Genomic DNA, 23,645 nt, shown 5'->3' on the forward strand with positions numbered 1-23,645 from the left:
GCTCCCCACGTCTCCCACTCACAGCGGCCCTTACACCACCAGCTCCCCACGTCTCCCACTCACAGCGGCCCTTACACCACCAGCTCCCCACGTCTCCCACTCACAGCGGCCCTTACACCACCCTCTCATTGTTTCTATGAATATGATTTTTCCATTTTACATGTACATGAGATCATGTGATATGTGTCCATCACTTAGCATAGCACCCTCCCGAGGGGGCCAACCACGTTCTCATAGCTGACGGGGCTTCTTTCTCCTGGGCAGCTCATTGATGTTCCATCGTATATTATATATGCCACATTTTCTGGTTTGTTCCTGTTTGGTTTTGTTGTGTCTTGGCTTTTTGAGACAAGATGCCATGTCGTCCAGGTGGGTTTCAAACCCTCTATATGGCTGAAGACGACCTTAATCTTCTAATCCTGCCTCCTTCTTCTGGCAAGAGCTGGGATCACAGGGATGTCTCACCACACCCAGCTCAAATTTTCTTTAGGTCGTCCAACACGGGAGCCGGGAACAGAAGTGGGTTCTCTGGAAAAGCAACAAGAACTCTTAACCAGTAAGCCATCTCTCTGGCCCAGCATTTTCTTTATCCACTCATTTGTCTATGGACACTGAGGCACATCCCACATCTTCAAAATAAGTTCAAGAGCTGATTTTATCTCCTTTTTAAATATACCCAGAAGTGAACTGCTGAACCATATATATATATATACACACATTTTCTGAACCTCCATCCTGTGTTCCATAAGGCTAGTCCTGGCTACCTCATATTCCCACCACCAGCGGGCAAAGAGCCAACCCCACCAACGATGAGAGAAATGTAAATGACACTCACAGTGAGATAAGCCTCACCCCTGTTAGGATGGCAACCATCGGGAGATAAGATAATGAGTGTTTGCAAGAGCGTGGAGAAAAGGAACCCTCTCACAGGTGGGGTCACGGTACGCTGAGTGCAGGCTGCAGTGGGACAAGTCCCCACATTCCTCTCTCACTGTGATGCCTCTCCTAGGAAAGCTTTTCCCGCCAGGCTTAGGACACCCTCTGTTGGAGGCAGAGTTACATGTGGTTTTAGCCTGGTAAAATAGCACTGGGCTATCTCATGGTTGTGTGTTTACTTGAGTTTCTGTGATCTACCAAGGCGTGTCCTCTATTTCTGTTTATCTAACTTCCTCTGTCAGGCTTTATGCTGGTGAGGACAAGACTTTACAGGGAAGGTACTCACAAGTGTGCTCCTTGACACGTCGGCCTTCTGTTGTCCCACCCGTGTGTCCCTGTTCTGCCGGGAGCTTTTCCAGTTCTGCACTGAATCTGTGTTCTGTCCAAAACTAGTCATGTGCCACATAACGATGTCTCAGCCAGTCGTGGACCACATATTCCATGGTGGTCACAGAAGGTCACAATGGAGCTAAAAAAAAAAAAAAAAAAGAAAAAAGAAAAGAAAAGAAAAGAAAAAGAAAAACCCCTACCACTTAGAGATAGCACAGCCACGTCAGTGTTGAAGCAATGCGCGACTCCTGTGATGATACTGTGTACACGAAGCTGCTGCCCTGAGCCAGGTGTGGTAGGTAGCACACATCTATAATCTTAGCACTTGGGAGGCAGAAGTATCAGGAGGTCAAAGTCGGCCATCATCAGCTACATGGTGACTTTGAGGCCAGCCAGGGATACATGAGACTCTGTCTCAAAAGTTTGTTCTGAGTGCTGTGGCACAGGTAGCAACCACACACATCCCTCCCTACACCGCTCCTTCTTGTGTCTGATCAAATCGCCCATTGCTTTGCTCATGGTGACCCTACGAGGAGTCTCTACGTGGAGCAGGCTAAACGATGTGTGCTTATAGAAATAGATTCTGTGGTGGTCACGCAGTGACCAACTGCTCAAGACCGCATTTCGGGAACATGTCCCGATCACAGGACTCTACTGCTGGCTCTGCCTTGATTCTGTGCTGATATCTGGGGTATGGGTGAGTGGTAGCTTGTCACCAGGCCACTTAAGGTTCTTGGTCAGAGACCGGGCGGTGGTGGCGCACGCCTTTAATCCCTTGACTACATCTGGAATTAACTAAAACCCGAGCGGCTGGGCACACCTGGGAGGGATGTTTTTTGTCTTAAATAAGTCATGTGAAGTGGGAAAACCCACTTCTAATCCGGATCTTTGAAGTAGGAAGATCCACCTTTAATCCAGGCTGCACCTTCTTCTGGCAGCCTCTGTAAAGGACATGGGAGAAGGAAGCTTACTCTGTCTGCTTTGCTCTCCCTCTTGCTAGCAAGGATTCCTTCACTGACATTAGAGCCTACTTCTTCAAGATTCCTGCATTTAAGGAAGACCAGATAGCCTCTTGGACTGAACAACGACTGAATTCTTGAACCTTCCATTCATAGGCAGCCGTTGTTGTAATAGTTGGACCACAGTCTGTAAGCCACTCTAATAAACACCCTTTCTATATCCAGAGAGATTCATTCTATAAGTTCTATTACTCTAGAGAACCAATACACTTAGAGACCCCTTCCTATAAAACCCCCAGAAGTACCTAGAGGAAAGGGCTTGTAGCTCCATTTTCAGAAGAGGAAAACTAAAGCTCAGGAAGTAATTAAGGACCCACAGCCAACAAGACAGCCTTCCAATTCAGATGTGTTCCTGTTAGTGAACAAGCCACTCGGGACACAGCCTATGGAGAAGTTCCTTGGGTGAACAATACTTGTGTTTCTGCCCGAAGTCTGCCTACAGAATGAAGCCTGACTCAGAACACTGGCTTGGACTGAGCAGACATGGACAACTGGACTACACACCCATCCTGCACAGTCCTCAGGAGGGCACTTGGCTCTTTCTGACCAGAACTGAGTGTCTGCCATTACAGGCTCATGGGCAGAAGAGGTTCTGGGGCGGAGCCACAAGCTGTGGCAACACCATGTAGTTCTGATCTTAGGGTGACTGTAGCCCCCCTCCATCCATTCAACATCCCCCAACCCTGTCCATGTTGGGCGCTGCCATGGCTTTCTCTGGCTGTCTATCCTTGAAGCCTGTGAACCATGAAGGGTCCTCTGACTTGAAATTACCATCCTTTTCCCTTCCACCCCAAACCATTCCATCATGTAGGAAATAGCAAAAGGCCAGCTTCACCATGATGCCTTGTCTGACCAGCCTGACTCCTGAACTGTCCTGTCCCAGCTCCGGGGACACCCATCCCCCTACTGTTCCCATAAGTCAAAAGAAAGAATGTATAGGCCCTCTGCCAGTTCAGAAGGCCTTGGACAGCAGGCACCATTCTTGGCACACATGTCCCACCCCAGAACCCAGCCAATCCTATGGAAACATTTTAGTTTCCCAAAACAGTTTATTATCTTCTCACTTTATGAGTTTATATGCCAGCACTTAGACCGTGACATTCATGGGGCATCCTCAACTTTTAAAGCCCCTTCACTTATCTGCTCTAACAAATGGGCCATGTGCCATCGATGAAACACACCCCTCTGTGACTCACAGACGCCCTACGTGAGGCTGACAAAAGCATGAAACGTGAGTTAAGTCTGAAGACAGATGCAGTCGGAAGGTGGAGTCCATCCTGCCGGCCAACTGCCTCAGCGCTCTACCTAGAGAAATGAATGTTGAGGTAGAGATGAAGAGCCAGGCACAAGGAATCCTCCAGTACCCCGTTCAGAGTCCAGACAGACATGCGGAGGCCATGTTTGCTCCCTAGGCATTTATTTCCTTCAAGAGGGAATTGGTGAAATGCCTCAGTGTGGAGGGAAGGGAGGAAGCCTCACTAGGAAAGCCTTACAGTATGAGTTCAATCCCCGGAACCCACATGAAAGTGTAAAGAGATAACCAACTCCACAAGGTTGTCCTTTGACCTCCACATGTATCACCATGTATGTACACACACACACACACACACACACACACACACACACACACACACACACACACACACACACGGAGTTGGTAGCGGTCTTGGTGATGATGATGATGATGATGATGATGATGATGATGATGATAGGGAGTTGGCCAATGCCCATTTGGTCTTCTCTCCAAACATTCATTCATTCCCTGACATTCCCTGAGCAATCACTTGTGAAGCTGCTGTTTGTTTTGGGTACCAGGTTTACTAATAGATGCAGCAATGGATGAACACAGACCATGGTCCAGAGGCACTCACCGTGTTGTTAAAGGAGAATCAGTCACGTAAATACCTTCAGCACACTGAGTCAGAGTTATTGACAGCAAACTAGAGCACTGTGGGCATGAAAGAAAGAAACCCTGAGGAAGGGGGTGTTCTTAACTGGGGTACTGAGGGATGAGCAAGAATGGATCCATCAGGGACAAAATATGAAATGTTGTAGTTTGAGTGTTGGTGAGAGGTTCCATGTTTTCAGAGTAAGGGACACGGAGGAAGAGGAAAGGTGGTAAAGAAAGGTTGAAGGTGTAGGTCCAAGGTGGCTGTGATGGTGAATGGGACTTCCGTGTGGGAAGTGGACCTCAGGTGCATCTACATATCAGAACTTTGGACAGCTCTAAAAGCTTCCCAGTGGCTCTCAACCTTCCAAATGCTGTGACACTTTAATACATGTTCCTCATGTTGTGGTGACCCCAACCTTAAAATTATTCCCATTACTACTTCATAACTGTAATTTTGCTACTGTTATGAATTGTCATGCAAATATTTTTGGAGATAGAGGGTTGCCAAGGGGGTCATGACCTGCAGGTTGAGAAACAACTGCTTTAGACTCTCAAGTCCCGTTTCTGGTTTCTTGAATGAGCATCTTGAGGAGTGTAGCCCAGGCACCTGTATGCGTCTGTTTTTGTTTTGCTTTGAGACCATACCTGTGTTTTCTTAAAGCTCAAGTTTGCTTTAATTCTTGGAGGCTAAACCTCATAACGGAAGCAGCTTTATTCAAGGAAAGTCCCATGTTTTATAAAGGACTGGGAGAATAACAGTAGTCACCTGACTTGTCTCTAAAACAGGATGTAGATGCAGGTGTAAATGCTAATGGTTGGGAAGTACTGGGGGGCTGAATGCGGGAAGGGAGCTTCCAAACACGAATTACGACAATGGGGGCCAGGTGTGGTGGTGCATACCTGGAGTCCCAGCATCAGGAGCTAAGGCAAAGGATGGAGAGTTCCAGGCCTGCCTAGGGTACCCAGTGAGACTGTACTGAAAGACAGAGGGAAGGAGGGAAGACAGTGGAGAGAAAAAGGAGAGGAGAGGGGAGGGGAGGAGAGGAGGTGCAAAACACAGGCTGGGCAAAAGAGTCACACTGCAAGATATTCCCAATGCAAAATGTTTTCTTTATGACACTGAGTATATAACTGGGTAGAAAGTGCTTACCAAGCATGAGCAAGGCTCTAGGTTTGATCTCTAGTACCACAAGAAAAATATATTCACAGTGCCGATGGTTCTCAGAAAGATTATGATGAGTCAAAGGAGCCAAACACAAAGTAATGCATCCTACGTGAAATTTTTAAAGACCAAAGTAATCTTCAGAGACACCATGATGTTGTTGAAGTATTGGTCATGTGAACTAACCACAAGCTAGAGTCATCTGGAAAGACAGAACTTCAACTGAGGACTTAACCTCCATCAGATTATCCCGCAGGCTTATCTGTGGGGGAATTTTCTTAATTCATGAGTGATGTAGGAAATCCCAGCCCAGGGCAGATTGTCCTGGATGGTGTAAAACAGCAGACTGAGCAAGCCACGGAAAGCAAGCCAGTAAGCCGCACCCCTCCACAGCCTCTACTTTAGTTCCTGCCTCCCATTTCCTGCCTTGGCTCCCCCTCAATAAAAGGACTGTGACATAAAAATGTATGTCAAATAAACCCTTTACTCCACAAGCTGGTTTGGTCGGTGTTGTTATAGCAATGGAGAGTTAACTGGGGCAGCAGAGAAAACAATGATTTTTAAAAAGATACAATGGAGTTGGCATCTTCTAAGCATTAAGCAACTAACCAAAGGTAGGCCACTCCTGGGCAAACAGTAAACTCTTGAGACATTAATGTGACTTTTGAGTGATGGATGGAGCAGGATCCTGTGGCAGAAGCCAGTGAACAGACGTTTCGGTCAAACTTACATCTTCTCAGTCATCCTCAGAGAAGTAAAGAAAATCACAGGAGGTGAATCCTGGCATCACTTGCCCCAAATCTAAATTGGGCAGGACTGTGTGAGCCTGGTCCAGGTCCAGCAGAGAGTTTTGGTTGGATCCCTGGGATCCTGAAGAACATCTGGAAGATGGACAAAGTCCATGAATCTTCAGATAGATTTCTGATGCCTAGGTCAAAGCAGAACAGCGAAATGTGACGTGGACCAAAAGAAGGCAAGAGGCTGAATCTGTGGGTCCCTCTCTTCCTGTGAAGGTACAAATATTGGTCCATCTGGTCAGGCTTCACAGATCTGAGTTATGAGGAGCTGGAGGCCAGTGCAAGGCTGCATCACAGCAGCTGGAACTGGGCAGGACCGTGAAGGTGTCACCCAAGTGAAGAGGCCAGGTGAGAAACTGGGGCTATCCCACTGGACTCCTGGGTCCCATTCCTCCCTCACCTCTGTCTGTCGAGGATGAAAGTTTCTTCTCTCCTTTATGTCCCTTGCTCCCTCTACCATCAACCCTGTAAGATAACGTTGAATCAAACTGGCACCACACACAGAGAGACAGACAGAGAGACAGAAACAGTAACAGAGACAGAGAGAGACCTGTAGCAAAACACGCAGCAGTTGGTTAGAGGAATAAATGAAGACCTTGCAGAGAAAGGGAATGAGGGAAATGTCACAAATTTTACAACAGAGCTGAGGGCGAGGCTAAGAACAGAGGAACCATGATCCCACAGTGTGACCACAAGAGACAGTAACACCCGTCTGGGAAGGGACTTTAGGGAAATTTCTACTGGCCTTGGTTTATGGTGGGAAAGGGGGAGACCTTGGGGACTCTGGAAACCAAATAGCCATGAGTGGTGAGGTCGCTATGTCTGCATTCACACTCCCCACAGACCCTCTGTTCTTCACAGCTGGGCATCTGCAGACAGCAGTGAGCCTGGCATTGCTTCTGAGCCCACTGACCTTGCTGTTGGTGGGGAGAGAGGGAAGAGTCAACTTTGATGAGATGTGGGAAAGCATGAGCTGGAGGCTGATCAGGGAGGGGTAGGTTTGGCAGGAAGAGGAATGTATGTACGCCGACTAGAGTCTAATACAAGTGACAAGTTAGAAGTACAGTTGGAGCAGAACCCAAAAACTATTTGGTTTTTGGAGCTTGAACTGGCACAAAGACAGACTTAACAGATTAAGAGCCCTCCACATGCATGCAAACGAAATGTCTGTACACTCGACATGAGGGGTATAGTATCACAACGACGTGGAAAGCAGTGCCAGCGCAGAGTGAGTCAGTATGGGGAGGGGTTGCCAAAGGCCCAGGCCAGGCCGGGGGTGCTCAAAGAGAAGGCCTGTGCTCACCCCTTTCCTGGGCTAACCAGACCTCACCTAGAGGACTGGGCTCAGGTGACACCTTGGAGAATAAAACTTACGAGGACAAAACCACGCTCACATTTGAACAAAAGGTTCAGACTGTGCCTCCCTAGGACCTCCAAGGGAGAACTTAGATTCACTAGTGAAATTTATAAGGACTATGTGGGAATGAGGATGCCCCACCACAGGAGGATGACTGCCACTGTGGACGGTGTTTTAAAGGAAATATAGGTGTCTGAAAGGAGGTTCCATTGATAGTTTCTGAAGTTATTTCTAGTTTATTCTTCAGAAATTAGTTAATGATAGTAACCCTGGAAATAACAACGGTGGTCAAATCTCACATTGTGTTCAAGGACAAGCTGAGCCAAGCTCTAACAGCCTGTGCACCTTCTAACTGGTTGTTGGTCAACAGATGCTCACTGAATGCACAAGACATTACCTGGCATAGCCCCACTATTTAAAGAGCATATTATAAGGTCTCAATCTAAATTTGCAAACATATATAAGATCATCTCTCATTTTAAGATCTATTTTGGAAGAGGGTTGAGACAGGGTCTCACTATGTAGCCCCTTCTATCTTGGAACTCACTATGTAGACCAGGCTGGCCTCGAATTCACAGAGATCTGCCTGCCTCTCCCTCCTGAGTGCTGGGATTAAAGATGTGTCCCACCATGTCCAGGTCATCTTTCATTTTGTAAGGTGTTTTGTTTTTTTTTTATTTTTTTTATTTTTTTTTGGTTTTTCAAGACAGGGTTTCTCTATGTAGCTTTGCGCTTTTCCTGGAACTTGCTTGGTAGCCCAGGCTGGCCTCAAACTCACAGAGATCTGCCTGCCTCTGCCTCCTGAGTGCTGGGATTAAAGGCATGCACCACCACCACCTGGCCAATTTTTTTATATTTATTATTTAATTTATTCCTTGAAACATCCCTGTAAGAAATATATTATTTCATTATCAAATTAATGAATAATATCATTAACATTTTAAAATCACTTACTCAGGCCTGCAATATGGCTCAGAGGGTAAAGATGCTTGCCACCAAGCCAGATGGCCTGAGTTCAATCCCTGGAACCCACATAGTAGAAGGAAAGAACCTACTCCAGCAAGCTGTCTTCTGACTCCCACTTGTACCCTGTGGCACGCCCATGTGCTCACACATATAAATAAATAACTGTCATTTTTAAGGTTTTAATTAACTTGTTTGTTCTCTCTGGGAGCTCACAGTTTCTAATGTCACTCATCAGCAATAGATCCTTAAAGAGAAGATCAGTTTTTTAGGGTTTTCACATCCCTCTTGTTCCCATAAAAGAATTAAATTAGAAATAATAATCCACGTCAGAAGAGGAAGTACACATTCCAATCAGCAGTTCCGATCTCCAGCAACCAGGGCAGAGAGGAAAACACAAATACAGGCAAGCCTTACCCTTAACGTTAGACTTTGAGAGGCATGTAATTTGAGGTCTTGCTTTTATAGAAAAACACAAGTGGGATGAATGCTAAGGCCTATTTCAGAGTTGTGCTTTGAATCAAATGTTTATTTGATTTTAGACAAGAAATCTGCTATCCCAGATGCAACAACAAAAGTAGCTGAAGCAGAGATTGGGGGTGAGTTAGAGGAAGCTCTGGGAATATCAGACATGAGACTCCTGAAAGAGAAAACAAACACACACACACACACACACACACACACACACACACACACACACACTTGCCCACCAGAGAGAGAGAGAGAGAGAGAGAGAGAGAGAGAGAGAGAGAGAGAGAGAGAGAGATACACAGGACATATTTCTCAATGGGGCCATCTCTCCAGCTCCATCCCCACCCCCTACCCCTCAGAGAGATGGCCCCATGCAGGCTGAAAGAAACCTAAAGCTATGGGATTCTGTGGGGCCCTGGGCCACTAGAGCAACCATAAAGAAGCTATGGCGTCATTATTTTCATTGTGGAAAGGCACGCTCAACCCTGCCTTGAGCAGGGAGGAGGCAGCCCAGCCTCAGAAACTAGGGACAGCAAGGATTCAACAGTGGGTTGGAGGAAGCTTCCTTCCTCCCCAGATCTTAGTGCTCAGAACAGTGGTGGTCTAACGAAAACATCGTGGGGCCACCACGTCAGCAATGAAGCTCGGGTCGTGTGCAGGGATTTCACGGCAAGAGTAAAATAAGAACGTAAAGCGGCCCACACACCCCACCACCAAGCTGAGTGTCCCACATGAGCTGTGCCCCACACCCAGAAGATCACCAGCTCATGTTTACTTCATAAAAACTATTGACCGTTGCCGAGATTTGTGCCTGTAGAGTGTGGCTGCATTGAGAGGACACTTACCCAGTTCATGGAAAGACTGGAGAAAGCCAGAGAGATGGCCCCATAGGTGAAGGCACATGCGGCCCAGCTTGACGACTAAGTTCGAACCCACATGGTATGTGGGAACTGACTCCCACAAGTTGTAATATGATTGTGACACCTGTGTATTCTGCCAAAATACATAAATGTGATTTCTTTTTTAGATGTAAAGACTAGGAGAGTCAAGAAGACCTTCGGACACCTGTTTAACATCATGAGTCACAATGTGAGAATCAACTACAAAATGTCTTGACTTGTATGCCTTTGTGTTAGGTGAGTTATTTTATATAGAAGTTGGGAGAGTTCAGTCCTGGTTCCCCTCTTCTTAGTTACCCAACCTTGGCTAAGTTATTTAGGGCATGTGCCTTTGTGTCTAATGATAAGATGAAGATAATAATCAGATCTACTCACAGAGTTGCTGTTAGCACTCAGCTATTTTAAGGAAGGTCCTGATGCACACCAAGTACTCAGGACATATTAGCACTTGTCTAAATGTGACTACAATAGAAAAATCATCTGAGAGCATCCACCAAATGGCCTACCCTCTTGTCAGCACAGTCCTTATTCTCCAGCATTTGCACGTGGAGGTCATTTAGGGCTTTGTGATTAAAAACATGAAAAGCAACTCTGTGTGTGTGTGTGTGTGTGTGTGTGTGTGTGTGTGTGTGTGTGTGTGTGTGCATAAATAGGTGGGTAGGTATGGAAGCAGAAGCAGAAATCCCAAACAGAAGACTCAGAGATTTGGCTACATGTACAGAGGGAAATCTGGCAGACTCAGTCATTAAAAACCATGCCTAATTAATTCTATCTGAGCATCAATGACTGTGGAAAGCCAGGCAGAACTGTTAGAATAAATGTCTCAAATTCCAGGTTGTCTATGTGCATCTTAATGTGCACATAATGTGCACATAAATGACTAGCTTAAGATCCTGCATCTTGAAAAGTGACAATGAATTAAGTTTATGGGCATTCAAGTGAGGACTATTTGGCCTTAGCTGTGAGTAATCCCAATTTAATAAATGTGATGCCTGGCTTGAAGCATCCACAGATAGTTGGAACAGCGGGAGTGAGAACAGAACTCAGGAACACAAACTTAATAAGAGTGGTAGAGGAGAGGAGGTGAACAGAGCCATCTGGAGGCAGAGAAGGCAGCATCTCTGTCCACCAAGGATAAGCGTAGACAATCCATTACGTTAATGAACTGGGAATTCAAGCAACATCATCAGGAGAAGAAAATGTCCTGACAGTGGATAGAATAGGTGGGCTGAGAAGATAATAAAATAGGTGGGCTGAAGATAATAGTTGCCTTTTCTGAAGGTCACATACAGATGTTCACTGCTTTATCAGATGTTTATAGATCCCTGCTTTCACCATTTCCTTGCAAATTCTTCTCCCTATGTAGTGAGAGAAGGATCTCTTGTCCATTCCTGGTCCTTTACCTATGAAGTTTTCAAAGATTCCAGAGTCTTCTCTGTTCTCTCCAGGTCACCAGGTACTACCAGAAGAGAGCGAGCTTCCCATCCAAATCCATTCAAGCAACCAGCCAATCTTTTGGCTACCTCATGGCTCAGGCCAGGTTTCTAGGACACACTTTGTGAAATGCAGGTATGTGTGGACAATGCTCTTAGGATCAACACAGAGGGAGTGATAAATGAAGCAGGGTTAGTTCTTAGTTAGGGTTTTTTAATAACTTATTTATTTTTACTTTATTTGCATTGGTGTTTTGCCTACATATATGTCTGTTTGATGGTGTCAGATCTTAGAATTACAGACAGTTGTTAGCTGCCATGTGGGTGCTGGGAATTGAACCCAGGTCCTTTGAAAGAACACTGGGGCAGTCAGTGCTCTTAACCGCTGAGCCATCTCTCTGGCCCCTTTAGTTAGGGTTTTTACTGCTGTGAAGAGACACTGTGACCATAGCAACTCTTACAATAAAAACATTTAATTGAGGAGGCTGGCTGATAGTTTCAGAGGTTCAGTTCATTATCATCATGTCAGGAAGCATGGTGGTGGGCAGGCAGATGTAGTGTTGGCTACATCTTGACCAGAAGGCAGCAGGAAGTTAACTTCTGACTGTCACACTGAGGGAAGCTTGAGCAAAAGAGACCTCAAAGCTGCCCCCACAGTGACACGCTTCCTCCAACATCTCCTAATAGTGCTGCTTCCTCTGAGGGCCTTTTTTTTTTCCAAACCACCACAGTTGGAATAAGAGTTGAGCTGTCATGTGACTGGGTAGATCACAGCAAAAGTCCCAGATAATACCCTGGAGAATGAACCCTTAGGACCTGCCAATGGGGAAATGATTTAAATAAAGGGGTGGGATGGACAGAGAAAGAATTTTTATATAAAGATGTTGTTTGGCAAATTTCTTCTTAGTAGACAGTAAATTCTATAAAGACAGAAGCTGCATCCCTGCTCCTGGGACAGTGCGATAGGATTTTCTCTAGTTGTTGACCACCCAGTTGGACAATAGTAACGGCACACAACAGACTAGGTAACAGCCAGGGCAGGAAGCAATATACGTTATAAGCCTCTAATCCGTGAAATGTGTATGTACACGTTCACAGTTCTGTGTGTAATGCATGTGTTATGTATGTTGTTCTGTGACTTCTCCTGGACCTGTTGCAAAAACCCAAGCAGACAAGTAAAGGTGATGTCATATCAACTTGGTGTCCTTTATCCCTGCGACTAGTCTTCTAGAGGGCCTAATTTTCCTCTACTCTTGGATCTGGTCTGTTCTATGAGTCCTTGAATAAAAGGCAAAGACCAGTTGGTGAAGCACAGTGCAATTTATTGAGAAAAGCAAGCGCAGCATGTCATCAGCGAAAGATCCGAAGCTCAGGAGATTAGGGAAACAGATGTGCCAAGCATGAAGACAGCTTCGTGAGAACCAGCAGTTTGGAAACCTCGACCTTCCTCCTATGAGAGGTAGATGGCCAGAATGGGCTAGGCTAGACTAGAAGGCTCAGGAAAGGGACACAGTTGCAGGCTGAGGCAGGGGACAGGGGACGGGGGTGGGGAGCGGGGGTGTTGCTCCTGAAGATCACTTGGAGCGCTGCTGGCTGGAACTGGTGGTCTGAGAGAAGTGGACGCTGCTGCTGCTTCCTCTGCTGGACTTGTAGCTGCCGCCTACGGAGGCCTGGGTGCCACCAGAGTTAAAGCCCATTCCCCGCTGGCTTACAGAGACGCTGCCTTCACGGCCAAGCCTGCTGCCAGTGCTGTCCCTGCTGCTGCTGCTCCTGCCACTGCTGTCCCCTCCATAGTTGCTGCCACCGGCCCCTCTGAAGCCTCCAGAGCTGCTGCTGCCACCTCTGGAGCCACTGCTGCTGCCACCGGCCCCTCTGAAGCCTCCCGAGCTGCTGCTTGTGCTGGTGACATTGCTGACCACCGCTGCAGGGAAACAGACAGTTCAGGAGAAAGGCCTGGGGAGCTGGAGGCAAACTCTGTCTCAGACCTGCCCTGATCTATAATTTAGAAAAAATGGCTCATCATCTCCGAGGCCTTGGCTGGTGAATACTTGGTGAACCTGGCTCTCTAGTGCCTTAGCCAAGAACAGGAACCAGAAGTATTCACAAAATTTCTGGTTATCCAACCTAGGGCACACCCCACAAGCAGAAGGGTCAAGGAGCTGCACAGCGTACGTGAAGGCTACAGCTGAGAGGTGGCTGATGTCACAGGGATGCCTTGAGTGAGCTGGGTCAAATGCACGTGCCTATGCACACACATGCAGAGACCAAAGAAAGATGTCCGTCTCCAACTTATTCCCTCTAGATGAGACTGAAGCTTAACCTTGTAGCAAGGATGGCTGGCCAGTCAATTCCCAGGATCCATCCCCCCAATCCCAATACTAATACACGACCATGCTCAACTTTTAAGTGAGTGGTAGAGACTTCAAACTCAGGTCCTCATGTGCAGCAAGAGATTACCCCCACTGAACCATCCCTAGCCCCCAGAGATGGTTCTTAAATGTATTACTTACAAATGCACACATCACTCTGACATTCTCCAGACATCCTGGAAAGAGAGAAGATAAGAGTTACTTCCTCAGTAAGTCAACAGCCAAAGAACCGGAACCTCAGAAACCACCTCTTCCCATCTGCCCTCCCTGGGAAGGGAAAGGCCAGTCCAGGCTGTTCACATCTCCATCTCCCTCATATTAGGGGGCTGATTCCAGTTATGACTTACAGCACACCTCTGCCAACCACACTCTGTCTCCCTGTCTTCCCACCCTTACCTTTAAAGATCTGTTCCAAGCAAACTGCCACCCCCCTCTTGATTGGCCACCCTCACCTCTCGCCTGCCGCTAAAGTGAACTTCTCCGTCTGTGCATGCCCTTCCCCTCTTCTCCAGCCCTGCCTTTGTTTACCCAAGTTTCCTCCCCCAGCAAGCCTTCCCCAGGGAGGCGTGGGGTGGCATGGGGCTCGAGGCAACAGTAGTGATGGTGGAGAAAACACGAGATGCTGACCCCCAGTTTGTGCTATATTTGAAATTTTCCCACTCACAATACCCATCTCCCCAGGCCTGGTGCTTGTTCATGGAGCACTGAGCAGACGTGGAATGTTCGTGTGCTCCTGGCCACAGAGTGCCTGCTGGTGCTGACTGCTCCCTTCTCATCACATGATTCTCAATACACTTAACTCATCTTCGCTGTTTCCCACAGAGACTCATCAACATTCCTTTTCTTCCCATGCTTGGGCTCTCCTTCCTCTATCAGATTGGGGGCTGACTGAGGGCAAAGGCTCTGAATAAAGACGCCTGAGACTAGGGTCGACAGAACACCCCCTCGATTCTTAACACCGCCTTCCCGCGACACACTCACTAAACCTTGGTCTGCCTCTGTACGCTGTGTTATTTCTCAGGGATATGTATGTGGCGAGCATTCTCCCTGTGCAGTCTCAGCTTCAGCCATGGGGGGCTGCAGGATTATCCACAGTGAATTTTCAACATGGAAGCCACTAGCCACACGAAGCTACATAAATTAATTTCAATTAAATGTAAAACTCAGATCCTCAGTTACACTACACCTATTTCAAATGCTGGAAGAAGCCAGGCATTGATGTGCCAGTAATCCCAGCACTTAGGAGACTAGGGCAGAAGAATCAGAAGTTCAAGATCAGCTGGGGATACATAGTGAGACCCCCATCTCAGAAGAAAAAAAACAAAAGAACAGTCGGGGATGAGAAGAGGGAGAAAAGGAAGAAGGGAGGAGGGGAAAAAAGAAGGAGGATACCAACTATTGTATCAGACAGCCTAGCCTGGAAGATTTTCATCTTGAAAAGTCCCAGTGGACAGCCCTGGTCTATAACTTCTGTCACAACCTCAAAGAGCTTCTCCTGCCACATTGATAAATACAAGTGCATGATTCAATGGTGTGACCGTGATGAATTAGATAATTAGATAATAATGACTGATGAGAAACAGGGGACTTAAACACTTCCTCTGCTGTTCAGGAGACTCCCTGGCCTCTGTCCGACTTATCCTCTCCTTTTATTATCATTTTTTCCTTTCTTTGCTATCGTGGGTCAATACAAAACCATATTTGGAGAATGTCAACCCTATCACCCCTCACCTGCACTCCTCGCCCTCCAGCAGCTTGCGGTAGGTGGCGATCTCCACGTCCAGGGCCAGCTTGATATTCATCAGCTCCTGGTAGTCACGCAGCATCCGGGCCAGATCATCCTTGGCCTTCTGCATGGCAGCCTGCAAGTCTTGGAGTTTGGCATCAGCATCCTTGAGGGCCCTGTCGCCACGCTGTTCGGCTTCTGCAATGGACGTCTGCAGGTTGGTGTTCTGGGGCAGAAAGAGGAAAGGATGAAATTTGCATAGGACTGGGAAGCAAGCACCTGATTGTCCCGAGGACGGGACCTCTTCACCATCTGTCACTCATCCTTCCCTTTCCCACTGGCACGTGCTCACAAGTCAGGATGATGTTGCAACTTGGCTAATTCATCCTGTTCCCATTGAAATCAACTCCTGCGTGACTCATGAAAAGAAACACATCTGCTTCCCTGAGCTGGCACAGGCAACAGGAGTCTGGTTAGCCTTTGATCTCTTTTGGAAGACTGTTTAAAATAAAATCCCTTCCCTGACCATTGCATTCCACTGATACAAAGTAGCCACTGGGATTGTATAAAGTGTGATTAAAAAAAAAAAATCTCAGTAACACAGTGTCCCTGACTGCTTAAGGCCAACACTGCAGTGGTCAGATTAGCTGTGCAGATCAGAATTGCATCCCTCCCTCCTGCTGGGTACTGCGGCATTCCAAGAAGCTGGGCCTCCATGAAAAACAGCTGGACAGCAAAAGGCTGTCCGAGGCTGTGACTCCACCAAAGACTGGAGAAAATGGGGCAAAGGAGTTCGACTGCTGCCACACCTGCTTCTTGATGTTCTCCATTTCCGCTCGAAGTCTCTGGATCATCCTGTTGAGATCCATGATCTCGCTCTTGGTGCTCCTCAGGTCATCCCCATGCTTTCCAGCTGTGGTCTGCAATTCCCCAAGCTGACAGAGGAGAAGGGTCAGAGGGGCTTTGTAAGTGTCCGCAAAGTTTTGATGAGGCTGATCAGAGCTTAATCTGAGGGGTGAACGGAAGGGTCCTACCTTGGTCTGGTACAGGGCCTCAGCCTCAGCCTTACTCCTCTGGGCAATGTCCTCATACTGTGCCTTGACCTCAGAGATGATGCTGTCCAGGTCCAGGCAGCGGTTGTTGTCCATGGACAGGACCACAGATGTGTCACTGACGTGGCTCTGCATTTGGGACAGCTCCTGTGGGGAACATGGATGGTCACAGATCCCAAATAATACTAGGACTTCTCTACCAGCAGAGATGCCCAAGAATGCTAAATAATGGGGCAGTAGAACAATTAAGCTTTTATTTCAGGTCTGGCTATAGCCTACAGAATGCCAGCAACTGTAGGCTGTAGCAAATTGCAAAGATGTATCATCCTGGAAACATCAGCCCATGAACCCAAGTGTGGCTTCTCCTTGGAGCACAGGACAGAGGGCTGTTATTTAGTAGCTGACTATGGAGCTCAGGGAAAAGAGGGCCCTGACCCTGCAGGCAGGAGGAGCAATGTGGGCATTTCCTGGGTGGAGCAGAGCGGAGCTGGGAGCCCTGTGGCTGGCTTTGAGGGCATGCTGCCACTTGACCTGCCCCCTGAGGTTGTGCTTGTGAGGTTGCTAGTGACCAGTCTCTTAGCAGCAAATTGGAGACTCACCATGTCGTAGAGAGTCCTCAGAAAGTTGATTTCATCTGTCAGGCTGTCCACTTTAGCCTGCAGCTCCACCTTGTTCATAAAAGCAACATCTACATCCTGAAAGAGAGAGAGACCAGAGAATGACCTCTGTCCCCTTCTACCCAAGCCTCCCTCTGAGCCCTCCTCTCTCTTGCCTGTCCCTCCCCTAACCCTCTAAATGTAACTACTCACCTAACCTTTTAAAGGGAACAGAAACAAAGTACGGTACTTGTGTAGGCTGAAAATAATCTTGATTAGTGCTGCACATGGGGTGTCCATTATTAGTTCACATTACTAGCTTGTTAGTTACCATAGGGTTTAAAGATGAACAGCTTCCTTCAAACATTTCCCAAGCATGTAAGGAAAGAAGTAAGTCCCATCCACAGCAGTACTCTGCTATGGGAGATAAGGGGATTCTGGGTCTACTCCACTCACTCACCTTCTTCACCCCTACAAACTCATTCTCCGCAGTGGTGCGCCTGTTGATTTCCTCTTCATACCTGGATGGAGAGAGCCAAGGATTCAGACAGTGACATTTCAGAACGGGAGAGATGACTCAGCAGTTAAACCTGCTGGCTGCTCTCTCTGAGGCCCTGAGTTCAATTCCCAGCACCCACATGGCAGCTCAAACCATCTATAACCATAGAGTCATGCAATCCAATGCCTTCTTCTGGTGTGCAGATGTCCATGCAGACAAAACACCCGCATACATAAAATACAGGAGTAAAAAAAAAAAAAACAAACCAAGAATCCCTATGCTCCTGCAGAATCTCTCCACCCAGAGACAGGACACCTGCTCCATGGGCACATGTATGAACACACAGAGCCCACAGTGTCCTCACCCTGCCTGATAGCAAAGCTCTGCTACCATCATCTCGAAACTTTGCAGAATTTTTTAACAAGGATGTTACATAATCATCTTGCCAAGACCTGAAAATCGCAGACTGCCTGGAGACTTCACAGAGCTCAGGACTTGCCTCTCCCTCCTCCAAGTTCCATGCTAAGCTGAAGTGTGTGTACTTGAGGGGTGGATCAAGAAGCCAACTGCTTGCCTGATCTCTTTGAACAACTTCAAAGAGTCAACGGTGGAAGAAAGGGGTCTCCCAGGAGTAGATCTACCCCATGGAGTAGATATACTACATGGGTCCTGACTCCTGGGGGTGTCTGGAGCTCCCTCCCAGCTCGGGAGGCCCTGTTCACTTCTCACAGATCTCAGGTGGGAACTCAAATTTGGAACCTTAAGAAGGAGGCAGAGTAAAGGTACAGAAGCAGGAAACCAGACACACGAAAGAACAGGATGAACTTGCACAGTATGGACCAGGGGTTAGGGAGCACTCAGACCCAACACCTCCCCACACCCACTGTTTCAGAACAGCAGCAACTGGAACACAGGGATGTGCCCTTCTGATAACCTTCCTAGGCGATTCCTGAGTAGAGTAATGTGAAGCTACCAACCCCAAGGGAACCCTCTTGCTCGTCAGGGCCGATGTAGGAGAGGAAGCTGCCAGAGACTGAAAACTATGTGAGGATCAGCCCCACCGGGATTGGTTCCCACGCCCCCGATTTCAACATGGCCAGACTTCACTCAGGAAACCCACCGGAAGGTGTTGACTAAAGAGTGTGTTTGAAATCCCAGATGAAGAAGCTCCTCCATGAGGACACTTACTTCCTTTTGAAGTCTTCCACCAGGTCTTGCATGCCCTTCAGCTCTCCCTCCAGGCTTCCCTTCTCCCCCATCAGTGAATCCAACGTCTTGCGCAAGCAGCTGATGTAGGATTCAAAGAAAGGTTCCAAACTCTGGGGGCCTGAGCCAGAGCCTTTGGTCTGCTGCTGGAGCAGGGCCCACTTGGTCTCCAGGACCTTGTTCTGCTGCTCCAGGAAGCGCACCTGTGCCAAGCGAGAAAGAAAAAGAGCCCTTCGGTTGGGCACATGGGCCGCTTTGGGGTAGGAAGATAGGAAACAGACCCAGCTCCTCAATCCACAGTGACCACTGTGTTTCAGAATATGGAGAAGGAAGATTAGAAAGGGAGAGTTAGTATGTGTGGAGTACTTTGTAAACCTCCTGTTTCCATGTAGTCTGTGTCCCTTAATCCTCACAACCACCCAGACAGCATTAAATCACCAAAAGTGAGATGCATGTGGAATGGCAAAGTGAAGAGCCAAACCTAGGACCACCCTCAGTCTACCGGGATCCTTCAAAATGTAGCCGAAGGAGGTTGGTGTGGCTAAAGCAGCTTTTAACTAGACCTTAGGTACAAGCTTCTTTCTCTTCCATGAAGGTAGTAAAAACAGCCAATGGATCCTCAGAAATTCAACTTGCAGCTGACCAAGGCTCACTTCAAATCCTGGGCTTATCTCTGCCTTGGACCCAGCATGCCTTGCTTTGCCCCATCATGGACAGTCCAGCTTACCCTGGGCAGAGGCACAATATCACTGGGAAAGTATGGTGCTGCTGAGGATATGAGAAGCTGTCCCAAGATGTGTGCAGAGCTAGTTAGCTGCTAGCTAAAAGTATCAAGCAACTGTTTGTCAAAAAGGAGGTAAGCCATTCTGGGTTTGTGGCTAAATTCTTCAGGAAAAAAAAAAAAAGTGTGCTGTCCCAACACCAGAGAGAAATTAAAACCGGAAGTCCTTCCCTCCTTCCACAGCTGGAATGAGAGGGCGCAAAGAACAAGAAAGGCATGCTCACTGTCCTGGAAGCAGTAAGGCAGAACAGGCCAAGTGCCAGACATCCCACTGGTAACTTGGTGTACCATCCCCTAGCAGCCCAAACACCCGACAATGCCTCTGGGTTTGGACCTCACCTTGTCGATGAAGGAGGCAAACTTGTTGTTGAGTGTCTTGATCTGTTCACGCTCCTGGGCCTTCACTTGCCCAATCTGCGGGTCAATCTCCACATTGAGGGGCTGCAGGAGGCTCTGGTTGATGGTCACTTCCTGGATTCCCCCAGGGCAGCCACCGGGACCAAAGCCACCGGGCCTACCAAAGCCACTAGCTCCCCCAAATCCAGAAGCTCCTCCAAAGCCACCTCCCATCCCTCTGCTACCACCGAAGCCACCTCCGTAGCCACCGCCACAGCTGCCAAGCCCTCCACTGAAGCCACCAGTCTGGGAGCCACCAGCCGCCACACTCATAGAGATGCTCCTGCTGCCACCCAGGCTGTAGAGGCTCTGACTGCCAAAGCTTCCTGCTCCGCTCCGGAAACCACAAGCCCCTCCGCGGGCTGCCCCAGTGCGTGCCACGCAGCTCCTCCGGCTGCTGCCGCCGGATACCACAGCCGAGTGGCCAGAGAAGCCCTGGCTCCCGCAGCTGAAGGACTTCTTGCAGGCTTGTCTGCTCATGGTGAGAAGTGTGGCTGTGAGCTAGCAATCACTTAGCAGAGCAAAGGGCTGAGGATAGGGATGACAGGAGAAGCTGGCCTTTATATTCCAGGCTTCTTGGCTTGGCAGAAGGAGAGGCAAGCAATTACCTGAGAGTCATCTCGGGTTTGGTCTGCCTCACAGGCAATAAGTTACTTCTTGGTTCCCAGCACACCTCAGAGATAATCCTCTGGGCCATAATGGCTTTGCTTTTTTAGCTTAATCACCCAAACTTGCCTCAGTTGACAGAAGACAGCTTTCCCTCCCTCTCTTCCTCCCGACATATGATTTCCTCAAGAGTTTTAGAAAGTTAAGCAGAACCCATCACAGCACGATGACCTGACTCTAGACCCCAAGGGATTAGGAGCCCTTAATCTCCATGACCCTGTCAGCCTCTCCCAAGAAACTGAGTCCCAGACCTAAATTCATTGAGGTTTGTTATGAGCCAGGTCCTGTGGCACTCCCATGGTGCCCAGGCTGTTTCTCTCCTTAGTAGACATTGTCTTTTCATGGCACGTCACCTGTGCCCTTATTTCAGAGAGCACTGGGAGCAGGGCTGGCAGTAAGAAACATACGAACCCGGGGTCCAGTCTGCTCCCTCTGTAGTCAAAGCGTCCACCAAAGCAGACCCAGAGATTAAGGAGGAACAGGTTAGTTGTGGAAAAGGAGATAAAGTAGAGCCAGAGTGTCTGGGCTCTGGGGAATGGAAGTCCAAGATTCGGAGCCAAGAAGTGTGAGGCTAAGGAGAGGAGAAGATCTCAGACAGCCCTGCCCCCACCATCCTAAGGTCTCAGGGTGGACCCTGCCCCCACCATCTAAGGTCTCAGGGTGGACCCTGCCCCCACCATCTAAGGTCTCAGGGTGGACCCTGTCCCCACCATCCTAAGGTCTCAGGGCAAACCCTGCCCCCACTATCCAGACCAGTAGCTGGTGATTCCTGGATCCAGAAGCAGGACAGGACAGAATACAGAGACTACTTGGCTGGATAGTAGGGTCAGTTCAAGGACCTGAAATTTGTTTTTAAAACAATTGCATAGTATACACATAATTTTACCATGTGTTAAAGATTAAAACAAATTTGCATACTAATGAGATGAATGAGGTTATGTATATATGCATGTATGCATGTATATATATACATATTTACAAAGAGTTAAATCATGGCTAAACATTTGATACTGCAGAACACAGAGCATCTTCAACGTTTTTCAGAATTGACTGGTATTTTGATTTTTTCTAATCCTCAGTGCTGAGACTACCACTTCACATAAATATCCAGCAAAAAATGGCAGAAGTGTGTATATTTAGAACCATTTCAGAGATGGTTGGCGATTCCGCCCTCCTCACAACCCAAAAGCCGGTGAACAATACCTTATGAAGCTCAAGTCAGCAATTAAAACATGAATCTTTAAAATCAAACACTTTAAACACAATACAACCTAAAGATAAACTCATTTCATCTGTGCATGCTGAAGAACGGTGGCGGGAAAACATTTAAGGTCTTTGTTTTTCATAACTCAGCAGCTATGTTTCTACAAAAGCAGACCTTGTGAGTACGGTAAAACACTGCACATTGTGACATGCAAGAGCCTCGAAGCTGAATCAAAGAGCTTGGGGCTACATCCTTTGGTGTTGTGTGGTGTGGTGGCATGCACAACATGTTCATGATGTGCATTGAGAAGTTAGACTGTAGTGAAATCCACAATGCCACACATGGGAATGCTGCCAGAAACAGCTCAGACTCATTTAGTACTTTGCTTTTAACAATTTTTTTGTCATTATGCTTTCAGAAACCTATTGTCAAATTTTTCATGACCCCCATATTCAGTCAATGAACCCCATATCAGATGGCAATCTTCAGCTTAAAAATCTAGACTTGGGTCTAGCTCCATCTGGGCCAGGGGTAGGGGGAAAGAGGACGCTTGATCGCAGGATAGGTACACAGATGAACAGCTTTTCTAAGTTCTAGGAGCTCCACTGTCTCCCCACATACGTAGCAGCTCACCTTCACTTCACACCCAGCTGTCACACACACGGTGCAGCCAAGCTTTCCCGGTGTTATCCCCGTACAAGGCTGACAGGACATGAAGCAGCAGGAGGGTCAGACTCTAGACTCGCCATAAAAGAGATGTCTGGATTATCTGCAGGATTCCAGCCCAGCTGGCAGCAATGGGGTGATTTGAGAGCAAGCAGAAGATTGGTCGGAAGACAGGACGGAAGTCCAGGGCCCTGCTGACAATCCTCTCTCCTGTGCTCCCCAGTTCACATGTGGCCATCCACCTGGTTGGGTCCCAGCTTCATCTCTCATTGGCAACTTGATCTAAGGAAATTTGCTTTTGTGTGTCCAGTTCTGTCAACTATAAAATGAGGCTAATAATGGCAGCTACCTCACCGGGCTTTTGTGAGCAGTAAATAAGTTAAATAGAACGCATTTGGTTAGAGGCTAGCAAGGTGTTTCACCAGGCAAAGGCACTTGCTGGCAAGCTTAATGATCTGAGTTCAACCCCCGAGGGGGAGGGGAGAACCAGATTCCACAAGGGCCCCTCTGACACCCTTACATGCCTGTGTGCACACAAACCCTCCGTGAATAACTGTAACAATTTTTAAATGTTTTGTGTAGAGCTGGGCACATAATCAATACTATAGAATTAGCTACTGTTAGTATTCTCTGGGCACACAGAAAGGGTTGTTATGCTCTGCCTCGGCTGATAAGATAACCTTGTCCACTAACAAACTCATCAGAGGGTGAGAACAGAAAAGAAAGTCAATAATGAACAGAAGAAAGCCCACTGGAATGGAGGAGACCTACACCAGAAGCAGTCAGCCTGGATAACCCTAGACCATGATTCAACACTGGAAGTCAGTTCTAATCTGTCAAACACTTGCCTGCCTCTCTGATTTGTGGTGAGTCCCTCAGCACGTAACAAAACTAAAAATCGCCCAATCTGCACTTCTTACCCAGCTCCCCTGAAGCCCCAGGTGAGCACCTGAAGGAACAAAGACAGCCCTCAGTGTCTCCGATGCCCTCCCCCTCCCTGGGCTCTAGCACCAACGTAACAAGCGTCAGCCTCCTAAGTGTGGCCAGTGCTGCCACCCTGGAGCCAGAGCAGCGATGGAGGGAGACGGTGGGCAGATCACAAGGGCCTGTGCTGAACCGGGATCTCCCAGTTCGTGCTTCTGGAGCCTGCCAGCACATTAGCGCCTTGCCTGGCAAGCTAAGATTGTTCTTCCAACAGCTCAGTGGTGTTGCCAAGACTATCCAGA

At 47.8% G+C, this 23,645-nt stretch overlaps 1 protein-coding gene across 1 annotated transcript; it reads right to left on the reverse strand.

The window, feature by feature from the left end:
* Positions 1-12,559: 12,559 nt before the first annotated feature.
* LOC102919598 (keratin, type II cytoskeletal 2 oral) lies at positions 12,560-21,160 on the reverse strand. The gene is made up of 9 exons (XM_006981870.4): positions 19,827-21,160; positions 18,689-18,909; positions 17,462-17,522; positions 17,005-17,100; positions 16,388-16,552; positions 16,163-16,288; positions 15,359-15,579; positions 13,769-13,803; positions 12,560-13,179 (listed from the first exon to the last, which is right to left on the reverse strand). The coding sequence occupies exons 1-9, from the start codon at positions 20,361-20,363 to the stop codon at positions 12,833-12,835; spliced, it is 1,809 nt and encodes a 602-aa protein (XP_006981932.1). The 5' UTR covers positions 20,364-21,160; the 3' UTR covers positions 12,560-12,832.
* Between the last annotated feature and the right edge of the window lie 2,485 nt (positions 21,161-23,645).

This window comes from Peromyscus maniculatus, chromosome 20, assembly GCF_049852395.1.
Source record: "Peromyscus maniculatus bairdii isolate BWxNUB_F1_BW_parent chromosome 20, HU_Pman_BW_mat_3.1, whole genome shotgun sequence".
NCBI lineage: Eukaryota > Metazoa > Chordata > Mammalia > Rodentia > Cricetidae > Peromyscus > Peromyscus maniculatus.